Source organism: Schistocerca gregaria, chromosome 4, assembly GCF_023897955.1.
Source record: "Schistocerca gregaria isolate iqSchGreg1 chromosome 4, iqSchGreg1.2, whole genome shotgun sequence".
Lineage (NCBI taxonomy): Eukaryota > Metazoa > Arthropoda > Insecta > Orthoptera > Acrididae > Schistocerca > Schistocerca gregaria.
This window is the reverse complement of record NC_064923.1, coordinates 757021273-757037898: the sequence shown is the minus strand read 5'-3', so window position 1 is coordinate 757037898 and position 16626 is coordinate 757021273. Positions and strand designations below refer to the sequence as shown.

The 16626-nt window shown below is 44.0% G+C and overlaps 1 protein-coding gene across 1 annotated transcript in view; it reads right to left on the bottom strand.

The window, feature by feature from the left end:
* Positions 1–16626, bottom strand: part of LOC126267904 (muscle M-line assembly protein unc-89-like) — a gene marked incomplete at its 3' end in the record, with an annotated part of 447423 nt that overhangs the window by 346405 nt on the left and 84392 nt on the right. Inside the window, exon 2 of the mRNA XM_049973214.1 lies at positions 12701–12857. Within this exon, the coding sequence (XP_049829171.1) occupies positions 12701–12857 (157 nt within the window). The remainder of the gene's footprint in view (positions 1–12700; positions 12858–16626) is intronic.

The following is a 16626-nucleotide window of genomic DNA, read 5'->3' as shown; positions in this document are numbered from 1 at the left end:
TTGGTTTCCTGTAAGTTACCCAAGGATAAACAATAATTTACAAATTATAAACGCGTAACTAAATTGGTTGCGCAATATATTTGTGTTGGAATCCAACTTAGGTGAAATATCCATCTGGCGCAATTGCACTGACAGTTTTCTTGGAATTAAATACTTTCTCAAGCATGTTTGTATTTTCAGTCACGAACGTTCCATTGCACTTCCGTTAGGTAACAAAATGTTTCGATTTATAGAATACTTAAACAAATACATAGTTAGCAAAATACTTGAGTGTCAAAGATGCTACAATGCAATGGTGCAAAGATATAGCATAATTTTTGGGTGGGGGGAGGGGGGGGGGGGTGGAAGGGTGGAGAAGACGCGTAAATTACTGTTTCGTTATATTGAAATAGTGTTTGCTTTAAATCTAGAGCATTAAATGCAGTCAAAAACAATAAGTACATGGAATTTTGTGAATTACGGCATTACAGACTTATTTTATACTACGACAGAGATACAAGTGTGGGCAAGGAGTGTGTAAGTTCTTATCTGCTATTTGAACATCAATGATGATGATACATAAGAATTTAGTGCCGTAAATAATACTATTGTAGGTAGGTCCAGTATTACAAGATTTGGTACTTAATCTGCGGATACGTGCACAAATATTATTTATATTGGAGCACAGCATGTACTTTCTGAAAGTTTTTCAGGAAAGGAGTTTTAGTCAATTCAGTCTGCTCATTAAGGATGTTATCAGGGGAAGTTTTTGTTTGTGTGTGTGTGTGTGTGTGTGTGTGTGTGTGTGTGTGTGTTTGTGTTCAATTTCCTCTGGTGCCGTTTTCTGCTAAATGTAATATTTTCAAATTGCTTACAGTGTTTGTCACTGAACGGTTTTCTTCTGCAGTGTGGGCTGCAAATGTAGATTTATTCAAGTTTCCAAGCCTTAAGGCATCGAAGTGTTCTTTGTATCTAATCTCAAAACCTCTGCCTGTCTGACCAATGTAGCATTTTGGGCATTAATCACATTGGAGCTTGTACATTCCTGATTTTCTGTAGGAGGCCTTGGAAAGATTTACATCACGGATCACTTTTTGCTGTAATTTATTGTTAGCAGAGAAGTCGATATTAATATTCTTCTTTTTAAATACGTTTGCAGTTTGATATGATATTGGGTCTATTTACGGAATAGCAGTATATTTAAGTTTGGCTTCTGCAGTGGTCTCATTTGTTTTGCATTGAATGGTGTGTGAACAACTGTTCACCACCAACAATTTTATACAACAGCCACGTTCTCCAACCACGTCTACATATGACAAAATTGCATTTTACCCCTTGCGGAAGAGTAATGGATTCCAGACAGAAGGAACGTCTTGTCTGTGGATTCTCGACGAAGGAGAGATGTAAGCTGTTCTACATGCAAAATCGCTACAAATTGTGTAAATAAATAAAATGCAGTGGTGGAAGACGAAGTTTACAGAAAGGGAAATAAGCGTAGAGACGACAAGTAAAGTGAGACCATTCAGCATTCTCTGGAAATAGTAGTTAGTGAAGGCATTTGTGACGTACCAGGTGGCTATAATTAAACCGACGGTGTTCTAAGTGCTGCACTGTGGTCTGTAAACATCACAGGACGCTGTAACATCCACACTATACCAAGGTGGCGGGGTACTTTATCCACACTTGTATTTTAAAAATTTAAAAGAAAATATTTGGCGTTTTTAATGATATCATACAGCAGATTCCATAGCCGTCTTGTATTTTTCAGTAACGTAACCCAAAGAAGTAAGTCTTAGTAGTAAATGTGACTTTCTGCAACAAATTTCATTCATATTTTCAAGTTCTAGACGCTTTTTACACATCTATGCAGGGTAATTTTTCTACTGTGTACGAACTATAGGGACTGATCGATGAGAGGATAAAGAGGTCTAATTAACCTACGTCCGGCAATGCGTGGTTTCCACGCTAGAGACCATTTATTCAATCATACATTGTTACAGAGACTGCGGTCTAATATGCGCTGTAGCATGCAGTTACAATTACCGGATGTCTTGAAAAATGTTTTCCATTTGCTTCTACGCATGCGTGTACGCGCCATAGCATGTTCGATCTCACACGTTCACACCGGCCAGGCTGCATCCGAACAGTGTCAAAGGCAGCACGAATACGCTGCTCCGTGTCTCCACATCTGGAATGGGCTCACACTTTTGAGATGGCCCAATAACAAGAAATCGCACGGATTGAGATCCAGTGAACGAACAGGCCACGCAACTGGACCCCTTCGTCCGGTCCATCGACTTGGTGAGACTCGATGAAGATGCGTCCGGACGTTAACGGCCGAGTGGGCTAGAACACCATCGTGTAGCAACCACATAACCCTTGGAATCATCACTGGCTCATCTTCCATGCATACTGTAACCGTGGCTGCATGGTACAGCGCGTCTGAGACCGTAGTCTCTGTAACAAAGTGTGATTGAATAAATGGTCTCTAGCATGCAAACCATGCAATTCCGCACCTAAGATCGTTGGACCTTTACTGTTCCGTATCCTCTCATCGATCAATCCCTAGAGTTTGTACACGGTGGAAAATAGCGCCCTGTATATCTTTAAAAAGTATATTGTGGATAAAATTCTATGACAATTATCCAAATTTGTATTTTCTTCAATTTTTTTGTGGTGGTCATAAAGCACTCCTACCCTCTGTGTACACGTGTGGAAAATGCGCTGGTACTGCTATCAGTCAGATTGTGTAATGTTACCGTACTGACGAAGTATGGTGTTCGTTGCTTCGAGGCGTGGGTTGATTTTTTCAGTGAAGCTCTTGTTGGTGTGAAGTGTTAAGAAGATAGAAGTTTTCCGTACAAAAGGCATTGCTTGTTTGCCACCATCAAAACGTACAAATTTCCATCGCGTATGGGGTTCTGAATCATCAGAGGCACGTACCTGTAGTTTTTTCATTCTGTTGCAGACGGGCAGGTAGTAACAGTTCCAGAATAACAAGTAAGTAATTCTGCGCCTGCAAATGTTCCTTTTTAAGTACCACATATAAACTATTTGAATCAGCATGTTTATACGACAGCTTGTTAATCTTAATAATCCAAGTTATAGTAAGTAAAGAAATGAATTTAGAAGTAAGAGCAAACAAAATGCAGCAATGACATTTTATGTAACTGAATATTGCATCAGACGATTTAATGTGAACTGGATGAAGAGAACTGTCGGTCGATAAAAGAACTTGTACCAAACGACCATTATCCAAAAATCTAAAAGCCGTTTACCTAAAACGGCTTCTAGATTTTTGATAAAATTGGAAATAGATCGGTAACACTTACACATACACTGTTAATAGAGGAACAGATGAGCCGAAATACAGTATTGCAACCACGATTTGCATAATTCTGGTCATAGTCGACGATTTTGTATGAAATACGTTATTCGTGACACCTGCATCACATTGCCTGAAGTGAAACTCGTATACTTTCATCAGTTAACAAAATCCAAAAAATCCCGAAGATCCGTCGAATACGAAAATGTGCCCACTGGTTGGAAAAAAGCACAGACCACACCCATCTACCAGAAGAGCAAAAGAAGTGATACACAGAACTAGAATTCCAATATCCTTCGCATCCTTTTTTTGTGGCCAGCGTGGATACTGGAAACTTCTATTGCGTGATATCCAAGTCGCGCTTTTCTCGCACGTCAGCCTGAAAGCCAGGCATCAAAGCAGTCAATCAAATGCAGCGTTTCTTGACTTCCGGAAAGTATTTAACCCACATACGCCTATTATCTAAGGTATGAACATACAAAGCGAGATTTGTGACTGATTGGAGGATTCCTTGGTGGGGAGGCCACAGCATGTTATCTTGCACGGAGAGTCATCGACAGACGTTGAACTAGCTTCAGTTGTGCCCCAGGACAGTGTGTTGCGTTCCCGTTCGTGTTGTATGTTAATGATTTTACAGACAATACTAACAGTCACCACAGACTTTCAATGGATGATGCAGTTATGTATAGTGAAGAATTGTCTGAAAAAACCTGCACAAATATTCAGTCGGGTCTTCATAAGATTTAAAAGTGATCCAAAGATTGGTAAAGTGATTTAAATGCTCATAAACATAAAATTTTGCACTCCAAGAGCTGGAAAGACCGCGCATTGATACATTTTGTAATGGTAGCAGGGATTGTCTGCACCAGAAAGCATTGTTGACAGGAGAGACCGCACTTTAGCGTTCGTAGGAAGTCAGTAGTAAGCGAGATGTGGACCGAATTGGTAACAGGTCTGAAGCGAGAGGTTGGGAGGAGCAGTGTGCCTGCCAGCCACTAGCTATGATTTACAAGTGATTATAAACGGATGTACAGAGACATCAGCTAACTACTCTCATAAGAGGAACTAATATTATTGAATTAATTTTTTGAGGAACTCAAGACTACTGAAGGTATGTTTCCGCATTTGTATGATTATTGTATAAAGTAAGTCCCATCTGAACGTTTGTCAAATCATTTCATTCAGAATATAAGTAATTTTTGCCAGCAATAGTGCATTTCTGATTATAATCCATCCCAAAAACCATCAACGTAAAACTTTGCAAAATTTTATTGTTGTCAAGAAAAAGTTTAACTATGAATTACGTAATTTAAGTCAAATTAATTAAAGAATAACGTCAGCTTTGCAATTAAAGAATAACGTCAGATTTGCTATTAAAGAATAACGTCAGCTTTGGTAATAAATACAGCCACTTATTATGAAAGCCCACCAGCAGTTAATAGAGTATAGTAAACCAGAGTAAGTATATTCATGTCGCAGTTCGATGTAGCAGTCAGATGGCGATCCAGTAACAGTAAAAAAGGTAAGGAGTAGTTTTGGGTTATTGCAGGTAACGACTGAGGGCCACGACGACGACACATTCTATGTTTCGTCGAAATAATCAGAAAACAACTTTTAATAAGCAGCATATAAATTTGTATGCGAAGATTGAGAAAGAGAATTAAATTCAAAGGGAAGATTTCATTTGTTATCATTAAGCAAGAGGAAGAAATCCAAAGGGAAGGTTTCATAGGTTATTGTAGAAGGGAAGGTTGAGTAATAACGAAAGAGAGAGATAGAGTAGACGGGAAGGTTTCAACCTTCAACTCCTTCTCGAAGCTGTAACTGAAAAGGAGAGAGGACCTGCTTACGTAATGTCCAACATGTTCTTATACGTGGAACACCAACTGTCAACTATTGTTGTCAGTCGCAATAGAGCCCCAAGAAAATAGGCTAGTGCCCAAAATTAAAGCAACAAACGGAAATTTTGCAATGTTGCTTTTATTTTGCGACAAAACACTATAAACAAGTGTTAGTAAAGTAGAAACAATGTAAAGAATACAGAACGTAAAAAAACTGCAACATGCATAACGGTATACAGAAATGTTCTTCGTTTGTTTCCAGCTTAACGGATTTACACATACTGGTTAGTGTGCTGACGATGTCTGGCAGCGATACAGGCCTCACAACGACTCGACATGCATGTCACCAGTCTCATGTTGAGGCAATAACGCCCATACTTCCTGCAGAGCTGCTCGTAGTCTTGGAGAGTGGTTGGTGGAGGTTGACGTGATAGAAGCTATTTCCATAGTGCATCCCAAACATACTCTATGGGGTTCAACTCGGGAGAGCGAGCAGGCCACGCCATGCGTTTAATATCTTCCGTTTCCAAGAAAACATTAACCACGTGTGCTCTGTGAGGTTGAGCGTTATCGTCCATCAGTACGAAGTCTGAGCGTACAGCACCTCGCATCAACCGCAGATGAGGCCCCACGATCTCGTCACGACACCTGACAGCTATTAAACTTTGCCGATTCAAACATACAATTTGCTGAACCTGGGTTCGAGTGGGCTTCATAATCCCTGCCCACACCATTTGGGATCCTCCTCGATATCGGTCCCTTTCCACAATATTTTGCTCCCAAAATAGTGTTACAAGTTCCCTCCGGATGCGAATCCATTGGGAATCACTCTCCAGGCTAAATCGGGACTCAAATGGTTCAAATGGCTCTGAGCACTATGGGACTTAACTGCTGTGGTCATCAGTCCCCTAGAACTTAGAACTAATTAAACCAGTACTAACGTAAGGATATGACACACATCCATGCCTGAGGCAGGATTCGAACCTGCAACCGAGCGGGCACACGGTTCCAGACTGTAGTGCCTAGAACCGCACGGCCACTCCGGCCGGCAAATCGGGACTCATCTCTGTAAACAACGTTGGCGTCCACTGTTCGACCGCCCAGGTGGCATATTGACAAAAAAAATGGTTCAAATGGCTCTGAGCACTATGGGACTCTACTTGCTGTGGTCCTTAGTCCCCTAGAACTTAGAACTACTTAAACGTAACTAACCTAAGGACATCACTCACATCCATGCCCGAGGCAGGGTTCGAACCTGCGACCGTAGCAGGCGCACGGTTCCGGACTGAGCGCCTAGAACCGCGAGACCACCGCGGCCGGCGCATATTGACAACTCCACTGTAGACCTTCTATTCTGTGAAGACGCGTCAGAAGTACAGCAGGTCTACGACAATAAAGGCCACTCTGCCGAAGCTTTCCGCACGCCGTTTGGCTCGATAGAACACGTCCAGTGGATGGTGTGAGCTCACATGTCAGTTGCCGAGCAGTTCGAAAGCGGCAGTGTCGTGCCCTTACAGCCAAATGACGGTCCTCTCTCCTGAAGTGACACGTGGTCGGCCCTGTCCCGGCCTTCGGGATACAGTTTCGGCCTGTATACAGTGCCAGATTCGAGAAACAACAAAACGATTCACACCAAGCCACCGGATCACATCAGTTTTTGCGAATGTCCTGATACCTTTCTTTCTCTGGCCCTCCACCGCACCGAGTTCGGTAGGCATCTTCCCTGCGCCATACTGTACCGTCTGTGACTGTGTACACACCGACTGTGGATGTGGGGCTATCCGGCAAACTCCACCTTTTTTCATAGGTCACTTGACGTCAGCGTTGCCATGGTTGTCCGTTGACCGCAGTGCCATCTTCCATGCAGAACACGATCGTACGGACATCTGGTTGACAGGTTGTATGATTATACAGGGTGGTACATTGATCGTGACCGGGTCAAATATCTCACGAAATAAGCGCCAAACGAAAAAAACTACAAAGAACGAAACTTGTCTAGCTTGAAGGGGGAAACGCAGAGGACGCCATGGCTGGCCCGCTAGATGGCGCTGCCATAGGTCAAACGGATATCATCTGCGTTTTTTAAATAGGAACCCCCATTTTTATCACATACTCGTATAGTACGTAAAGAAATATGAATGTTTTAGTTGGACCGCTTTTTTCGCTTTGTGACAGATGGCGCTGTAATAGTCACAAACATATGGCTAACAATTTTAGACGAACAGTTGGTAACAGGTAGGTTTTTTAAATTAAATTTTATTTTCTTGTTCCAATGTGATACATTTACCTTTGTGAACTTATCATTTCTGAGAACGCATGCTGTTACAGCGTGATTACCCGTAAATAGCACATTAATGCAATAAATGCTCAAAATTATGTCGGTCAACCTCAATGCATTTGGTAATACGTGTAACGACATTCCTCTCAACAGCGAGTAGTTCCCCTTCCGTAATGTTCGCACATGCATTAACAATGCGCTGACGCATGTTGTCACGCGTTGTCGGTGGATCACGATAGCAAATATCCTTCAACTTTCCCCACAGAAAGAAATCCGGGGACGTCAGATCCGGTGAACGTGCGGGCCATGGTACGGTGCTTCGACGACCAATCCACCTGTCACGAAATATGCTATTCAATACCGCTTAAACCGCATGCGAGCTATGTGCCAGACATCCGTCATGTCGGAAATAGATCGCCATTCAGTCATGCAGTGAAACATCTTGTAGTAACATCGGTAGAACATTACGTAGGAAATCAGCATACACTGCACCATTTATATTGCCATCGATGAAATGGGGGCCAATTATCCTTCCTCCCATATTGCCGCACCATAGTTTAACCCGCCAAGGTTGCTGATGTTCCACTTGTCGCAGCCATCGTGAATTTTCCGTTGCCCAATAGTGCATATTATACCGCTGTTGGTGAATGACGCTTCGTCGCTAAATAGAACGCGCGCAGAAAATCTGTCATTGTCTCGTAATTTCTCTTGTGGCCAGTGGCAGAACTGTACACGAAGTTCAAACTCGTCGCCATGCAATTCCTGGTGCATAGAGATATGGTACGGGTGCAATCGATGTTGAGGTAGCATTCCCAACACCGACGTTTTTTAGATTCCCTATTCTCGCGCAACTGAGCGGATTAGCCGTGACAGCAGCTAAAACACCTACTTGGGCATCATCATTTGTTGCAGGTCGTGGTTGACGTTTCACATGTGGCTGAACACTTCCTGTTCCTCTAAATAAAGTAACTATCCGGCGAACGGTCCGGAAACTTGGATTATGTCGTCCAGGATACCGAGCAGCATACATAGCACACGCCCGTTGGGCATTTTGATAACAACAGCCATTCATCAACACGATATCGACCTTTTCCGCAATTGGTGAACGGTCCATTTTAACTCGGGTAATGTATCGAAGCAAATACCGTCTGCACTGGCGGAATGTTACATTATACCACGTACTTATACGTTTGTGACAATTACAGCGGCATCTACCAGAAAGCGAAAAATGTGGTGTAACTAAAACATTCATATTTCTTTACGTAGTATACGAATATATGAATATGTAATAAAAATGGGGGTTCCTATTTTAAAAAAAGCAGTTGATATCCGTTTGACATACGGCAGCGCCATCTAGCTGGCCAACCATAGCGCCAACTGGTTTCCCCCTTCAAGCTAGACGAGTTTCGTTCTTTGTAGTTTCTCGTTTTACGCTTATTTCGTGAGATATGCGGCCCGGTCACTATCAATGGACCACCCTGTATAGTGAATTAGAGAGTGGAAGGGGAAATAACAGTTTGTTGCTTTAAATTTTTGACACCAATGTAGTAAATTTACTGTCTTTTCGTCTCAGTAAGGTTTTACATTTAATACCCAGTCGTCCCGGTCAGCAACAAGAACTGCTACGCGCGTGCTGAATTGTTGGAACGACGTGGATGGGCGGTGCAGAGCGCGTGCTGGGACGCAGCATAGCCCAGCATTGTCGGAATAACCGATCACGAGGCGTGGGAGGGAGGTCGTGCGAGGTCGTGCGTCTGCCTGGAGAGCGAGACACTCTCCTTTCTCTGTTACTCAGCATTCGGCCCTGTAATATCACTATTCTCTTATAATACACTCCTGGAAATTGAAATAAGAACACCGTGAATTCATTGTCCCAGAAAGGGGAAACATTATTGACACATTCCTGGGGTCAGATACATCACATGATCACACTGACAGAACCATAGGCACATAGACACAGGCAACAGAGCATGCACAATGTCGGCACTAGTACAGTGTATATCCACCTTTCGCAGCAATGCAGGCTGCTATTCTCCCATGGAGACGATCGTAGAGATGCTGGATGTAGTCCTGTGGAACGGCTTGCCATGCCATTTCCACCTGGCGCCTCAGTTGGACCAGCGTTCGTGCTGGACGTGCAGACCGCGTGAGACGACGCTTCATCCAGTCCCAAACATGCTCAATAGGGGACAGATCCGGAGATCTTGTTGGCCAGGGTAGTTGACTTACACCTTCTAGAGCACGTTGGGTACATGCGGACGTGCATTGTCCTGTTGGAACAGCAAGTTCCCTTGCCGATCTAGGAATGGTAGAACGATGGGTTCGATGACGGTTTGGATATACCGTGCACTATTCAGTGTCCCCTCGACGATCACCAGAGGTGTACGGCCAGTGTAGGAGATCGCTCCCCACACCATGATGCCGGGTGTTGGCCCTGTGTGCCTCGGTCGTATGCAGTGCTGATTGTGGCGCTCACCTGCACGGCGCCAAACACGCATACGACCATCAATGGCACCAAGGCAGAAGCGACTCTCATCGCTGAAGACGACACGTCTCCATTCGTCCCTCCATTCACGCCTGTCGCGACACCACTGGAGGCGGGCTGCACGATGTTGGGGCGTGAGCGGAAGACGGCCTAACGGTGTGCGGGACCGTAGACCAGCTTCATGGAGACGGTTGCGAATGGTCCTCGCCGATACCCCAGGAGCAACAGTGTCCCTAATTTGCTGGGAAGTGGCGGTGCGGTGCCCAACGGCACTGCGTAGGATCCTACGGTCTTGGCGTGCATCCGTGCGTCGCTGCGGTCCGGTCCCAGGTCGACGGGCACGTGCACCTTCCGCCGACCACTGGCGACAACATCGATGTACTGTGGAGACCTCACGCCCCACGTGTTGAGCAATTCGGCAGTACGTCCACCCGGCCTCCCGCATGCCCACTATACGCCCTCGCTCAAAGTCCGTCAACTGCACATACGGTTCACGTCCACGCTGTCGCGGCGTGCTACCAGTGTTAAAGACTGCGATGGAGCTCCGTATGCCACGGCAAACTGGCTGACACTGACGGCGGCGGTGCACAAATGCTGCGCAGCTAGCGCCATTCGACGGTCAACACCGCGGTTCCTGGTGTGTCCGCTGTGCCGTGCGTGTGATCATTGCTTGTACAGCCCTCTCGCAGTGTCCGGAGCGAGTATGGTGGGTCTGACACACCGGTGTCAATGTGTTCTTTTTTCCGTTTCCGGGAGTGTATATTTTAGCTACTTCCCAGCCAACACTTTTGGCCATGCAACATAAAACTCACCGAATTTGTGCTTCTTCTGAACACTTCATATACAAATGGCGTCTTGCTTTCAGCTTGTGTCATAAGGGGAGTTCTTCCTTCGTATCGAGTCTACTTTACTTAGCACGTTATCGAATTATAGCGGAACGTATGTTGTATTTCACGTAACGAAATGTCTCCTCAACGAGAACAGCAAGAAGTGACGTCACAAAATTCGTAGAGCGCCACGTCAACGTTAACTACCTCGTCCCCTGTGCCGAAGCTTTAGCATCCGGGATCGTACTTATCAGATAGAGAATACACAGAGACACTCTGACACATACAGCCCTCCCTGCCGTCCCACGCTGTACTATTACGTGTCATGTTTCGGGAAGTCATTCTGCGTTGGTTATGAAAGCGACATGGTTCGCTGACTTTCTTTTCGATTGAAGACTGGTGTAAATATTTTTACATATGCTCTGTAACTGTGCTGTGTTTTGTGTGCAGAGATGTATTTCTTTATTTACGCAATAACGCTTGTTTCATTGAAGTTGTCCATGACAAATACCGTAAACTATATGATATTCCGAGAATTTTGTGAAGATGGAAAAGCCTAACAATGGCATGCATTATACTCTGCAACATTTCCGAAACGTCAGAAGCGAAGATTATAAGTTTTTTTTATCACTGAAATGGAAGGTATGGTCAGTTACGTCTTCTTGGTGTTACTCAGTTTTTGGCAGTTGCAACAGCCATTACTCCAGTGATTGTTTTTGTTGCTTTTCAGAAGTTTTAATTCAAGTATGCTTTCACAATAGATTGCTTGGGTTACCCACAGAAAGGGCTGTAATTTCCTGTAAACAATTAGTTACTTACTTGCAGCTTCAAATTATCATAGGGGCTCCTTATATGCAAAGTGTGAAGCGCAAATTACTCTGATAATCTTAGTATGCTTTTATAGAGGGCTATTCATTTTCCAAAGATTGGATCTACAAGAGGTAGCTATATAACTTAAATTATAGCTTCAGATAATCGCGTAGCTTCACATAATCGCGTAAATAAAGGAAAATGTGCAAAGCGTAAATTAATATGATACTAAATATTTGAAATCTAAGTATAGGTGCGTAGTCATGTAACTGAAGTGTGATATTGGGCGCCCCTATGCCTGATTTGATTGTGGTGGCAGTTTGACCTAAACTGACCTGTAGCATAGACTAATATTTACATTCGCCCCTTATTTAACCGTACTTTGTCAGATTTAACGAACTTTTCGTCATAAAAACGTATTTTAGATAAAGGGCAAGTCTCCAACGGGTTCGATGCATATTTCGTATTTACAACGTAAATAAACCACGAAAAATGCGAGGCGGGGGGGGGGGGTTCTACTATGTTAATTTTGCAAGATTGGGCTCTACGTGTAAGCGCAGTAATATAATTCGTGAGAAAGATAAGGTATTATATTTGCTATTATTTAATAAACTTACCACCAACTAAAAACTTTATCGCATATTCAAATGCCTGGGTGGCTTGGATCTTAATGTACCTGCTGTGCGATGTGGTATTTCCTTGCTCAGTGCAATACCTCTTTGTTTTGTTTTTAATGTGAAAGGAATCGTACATACATTAGAAATTAACATAATCTTTTTGTAGAACGTTCCGACTGAAATATTTGCCATTCTTGGACAGTTTTCTGTAGACAAGGGTGTATTAAAAGTCACGAAGTTGAATCCTAAAATTAAGTTTAGAGACCCTATCTTCTGCTCGTAAATGCACTACTCCTGACAGTCTGTACTTACAGTATTTAATTAAAGGCTACTAATAATGTCAAGAGACGATGTATATAAAGTATTACAGTCGAGTCGCTATAAATTCACCCCTGGTAGTTGCTATAGCCTGGGCAAGACAGCTTCCCATCCCTAGCTCAACCAGTTTTCGCCTGCAGCAGTTTGAGCTTCACAGCTGAAACCTGGCAACAGTTCTGGCAGCTGTCACGGCTGTTCTTACGGCGACTACGGTACTCACCACTGGATGAGCGTGGGCGCGCCGGCGGCCGGGTCCAGGCGCACTGCGAGCAGCGCGTCTGCGCCCTCGTGGGCCGCCACGACACGGACCGCCGCCTCCCCGTCGTGCAGGCGCGGAGCCGTCGCCAGGCTGGCGCCCTGCTTGCTGCCCGACAGCCCTGCGACACACAACACATACCACAATAAGGAAGTAGCCCCGTAACGAGAGGAAACTTTTTTTCTCATGGAAGAATTTTATTTATCCCTATTCTTTGTAGTGCTGACAGATGTGAAAATTACCGAACTATCAGTTTAATAAGTCACAGCTGCAAAATACTAACGCGAATTCTTTACAGACGAATGGAAAAACTGGTAGATGCGGACCTCGGGGAGGATCAGTTTGGATTCCGTCGAAATGTTGGAACACGTGAGGCAATACTGACCTTACGACTTATCTTAGAAGAAAGATTAAGAAAAGGCAAACCTACGTTTCTAGCATTTGTAGACTTAGAGAAAGCTTTTGACAATGTTGATTGGAATACTCTCTTTCAAATTCTAAAGGTGGCAGGGGTAAAATACAGAGAGCGAAAGGCTATTTACAGTTTGTACAGAAACCAGATGGCAGTCATAAGAGTCGAGGGGCATGAAAGGGAAGCAGTGGTTGGGAAAGGAGTGAGACAGGGTTTAGCCTCTCCCCGATGTTATTCAATCTGTATATTGAGCAAGCAGTAAAGGAAACAAAAGAAAAATTTGGAGTAGGTATTAAAATTCATGGAGACGAAGTAAAAACTTTGAGGTTCGCCGATGACATTGTAATTCTGTCAGAGACGGCAAAGGACTTGGAAGAGCAGTTGAACGGAATGGACAGTGCCTTGAAAGGAGGATATAAGATGAACATCAACAAAACCAAAACGAGGATAATGGAATGTAGTCAAATTAAATCGGGTGGTGCTGAGGGAATTAGATTCGGAAATGAGACACTTAAAGTAGTAAAGGAGTTTTGCTATTTGGGAAGTAAAATAACTGATGATGGTCGAAGTAGAGAGGATATAAAATGTAGACTGGCAATGGCAAGGAAAGCGTTTCTGAAGAAGAGAAATTTGTTAACATCGAATATAGATTTATGTATCAGGAAGTCGTTTCTGAAAGTATTTGTTTGGACTGTAGCCATGTATGGAAGTGAAACATGGACGATTACTAGTTTGGACAAGAAGAGAATAGAAGCTTTCGAAATGTGGTGCTACAGAAGAATACTGAAGATAAGGTGGATAGATCACGTAACTAATGAGGAGGTATTGAATAGGATTGGGGAGAAGAGAAGTTTGTGGCACAACTTGACTAGAAGAAGGGATGGGTTCGTAGGACATGTTTTGAGGCATCAAGGGATCACAAATTTAGCGTTGGAGGGCAGCGTGGAGGGTAAAAATCGTAGAGGGAGACCGAGAGATGAGTACACTAAGCAGATTCAGAAGGATGTAGGTTGCAGTAGGTACTGGGAGATGAAGCAGCTTGCACAGGATAGAGTAGCATGGAGAGCTGCATCAAACCAGCTCAGGACTGAAGACGATAACAACAACATTCTTTGTAGTACCGAAGTTAAGCGCTGTCGGGCGTGGTCGGCATTTGGATGGGTGACCATTCCGGCCGCCATGCGCTGTTGCGGTTTTCGTGGTGCAGTTAGCCTTGTGGTGCCAATTCAAGAGCTACTCGACCGATTAGTAGCGGCTTCGGCCAAGAATACCATCGTAACGACCGGGAGAGCGGTGTCCTGACTCCACGCCCCTCCTATCCGCATCCTCCTCTGAGGAAGACACGGCGGTCGGATGGTCCCTGTAGGCCACTCTTGGCTTGAAGATGGAGTGCTTTATATTCTTCATAGTAACCAGATTTTATCTTCGTATGACCTCATAGATACGTTTATTATGATGTACGCCTCGAAATGGAAAAGAGGTCTGGTGCAATCAATTGAAAGTGACGCCTTCATTTTATTTTTTAATGAGGAAAACGTTCGTCTCATCTTTTACAATTCTGCGATTATCTGGGCTTGGTGAGTGAGAAATGATAGTGTTGCTCTACTCAATGTATGTAGTAAGCCTTATGATAAAATATAATGTATTGAGATTCCAAAGAATTCTGGATTACTTACACTACTGGCCATTAAAATTGCTACACCAAGAAGAAATGCAGGTGATAAACGGGTATTCATTGGACAAATATATTGTACTAGAACTGACATGTGATTACATTTTCACGCAGTTTGGGTGCATAGATCCTCAGAAATCAGTACCCAGAACACCACCTCTGGCCGTAATAAAGACCTTGATACGCCTGGGCATTGAGTCATACAGAGCTTGGATGGCGTGTACAGCTACAGCTGCCCATGCAGCTTCAACACGATACCACAGTTCATTAAGAGTAGAGACTGGCGTATTGTGACGAGCCAGTTGCACGGCCACCATTGACCAGACTTTTCAATTAGTGAGAGGTCTGGAGAATGTACTGACCAGGGCAGAAAGGCTGTCGTGCCTTATCCTGCTGAAATGTAGGGTTTCGCAGGGATCGAATTAAGGGTAGAGACACGGGTCGTAACACATCTGAAATGTAACGTCCACTGTTCAAAGTGTCGTCAATGCGAACAAAAGGTGACCGAGACCTGTAACCAATGGCACCCCATACCATCACGACGGGTGATACGCCAGTATGGCGATGACGAATACACGCTACCAATGTGAGTTCACCGCGACGTCGCCAAACACGGATGTGACCATCATGATGCTGTAAACAGAACCTGGATTCATCCGAAAAAAATGACGTTTTGCCATTCGTGCACCCATGTTCGTCGTTGAGTATACCATCGCAGGAGCTCCAGTCTGTGATGCATCGTCAAGGGTAACCGCAGCCATGGTCTCCGAGGTGATGGTCCATGCTGCTGCAAACGTCGTCGAACTGCTCGTGCAGATGGTTGTTGTCTTCCAAACGTCCCCATCTGTTGACTCCGGGATCGAGACGTGGCTGCACGATCCGTTACAGCCATGCGGATAAGATGCCTGTCATCTCGACTGCTAGTGATACGAGGCCGTTGGGATCCTGCACGGCGTTCCGTATTACCCCCCTGAACCCACCGATTCCATATTCCGCCAACAGCCATTCAATCTTGACCAGCGCGAGCAGCAATGTCGCGATAGGCTACAATCCGACCTTTATCAAAGTCGGAAACGTGATAGTACGCATTTCTCCTCCTTACACGAGGCATCACAACTCAACTGCTATTTGTGTATGAGAAATCGGTTGGAAACTTTCCTCATGTCAGCACGTTGTAGATGTTGGCACCGGCGCCAACCTTGTGTGAATGCTCTGAAAAGCTAATCATTCGCATGTCACAGCATCTTCTTCCTGTCGATTAATTTTCGCGTCTGTAGCACGTCATCTTCGTGGTGTAGCAATTTTAGTGGCCAGAAGTGTACATTTAGTTGTTAGATAAATGTTAGCAATTGAACTTACAGAAACGTTGCTTCCCGATTTTCTGCGTATCCGAGACGAGAGTGACAGAAATTTCATGTCGTCATTGTCTTTACAAGAATAACTGTAGGATGCAAATGGAAAACGTTCTAAGTAAAATTTTTTCACAAAGTGGGTTTTCAGTGCTTTTGAGATCTCGACACGCTGCCGAACTGGGAAGAAAGTCTTCCTAAAATACGGTAGAAGATGGCGCATGGTCCTGGTACCAAGTGCTCCCCTCTGGAGTTTTTAAATTCAAAAGATGTGAGAACTGGTTTTTGTTGAGCATAGTTCTGCTAGTTAAAAACCAAATGCTGTACTTAGGTATCTGTGTAATTACAAATAAAACGTGGTGACGTTATCTGTGTAATTACAAATAAAACGTGGTGACTAAGTATTAATGGCACATGGAAAATACTGCTTTCTTTCTGCTATTTTGACTGAAACTGA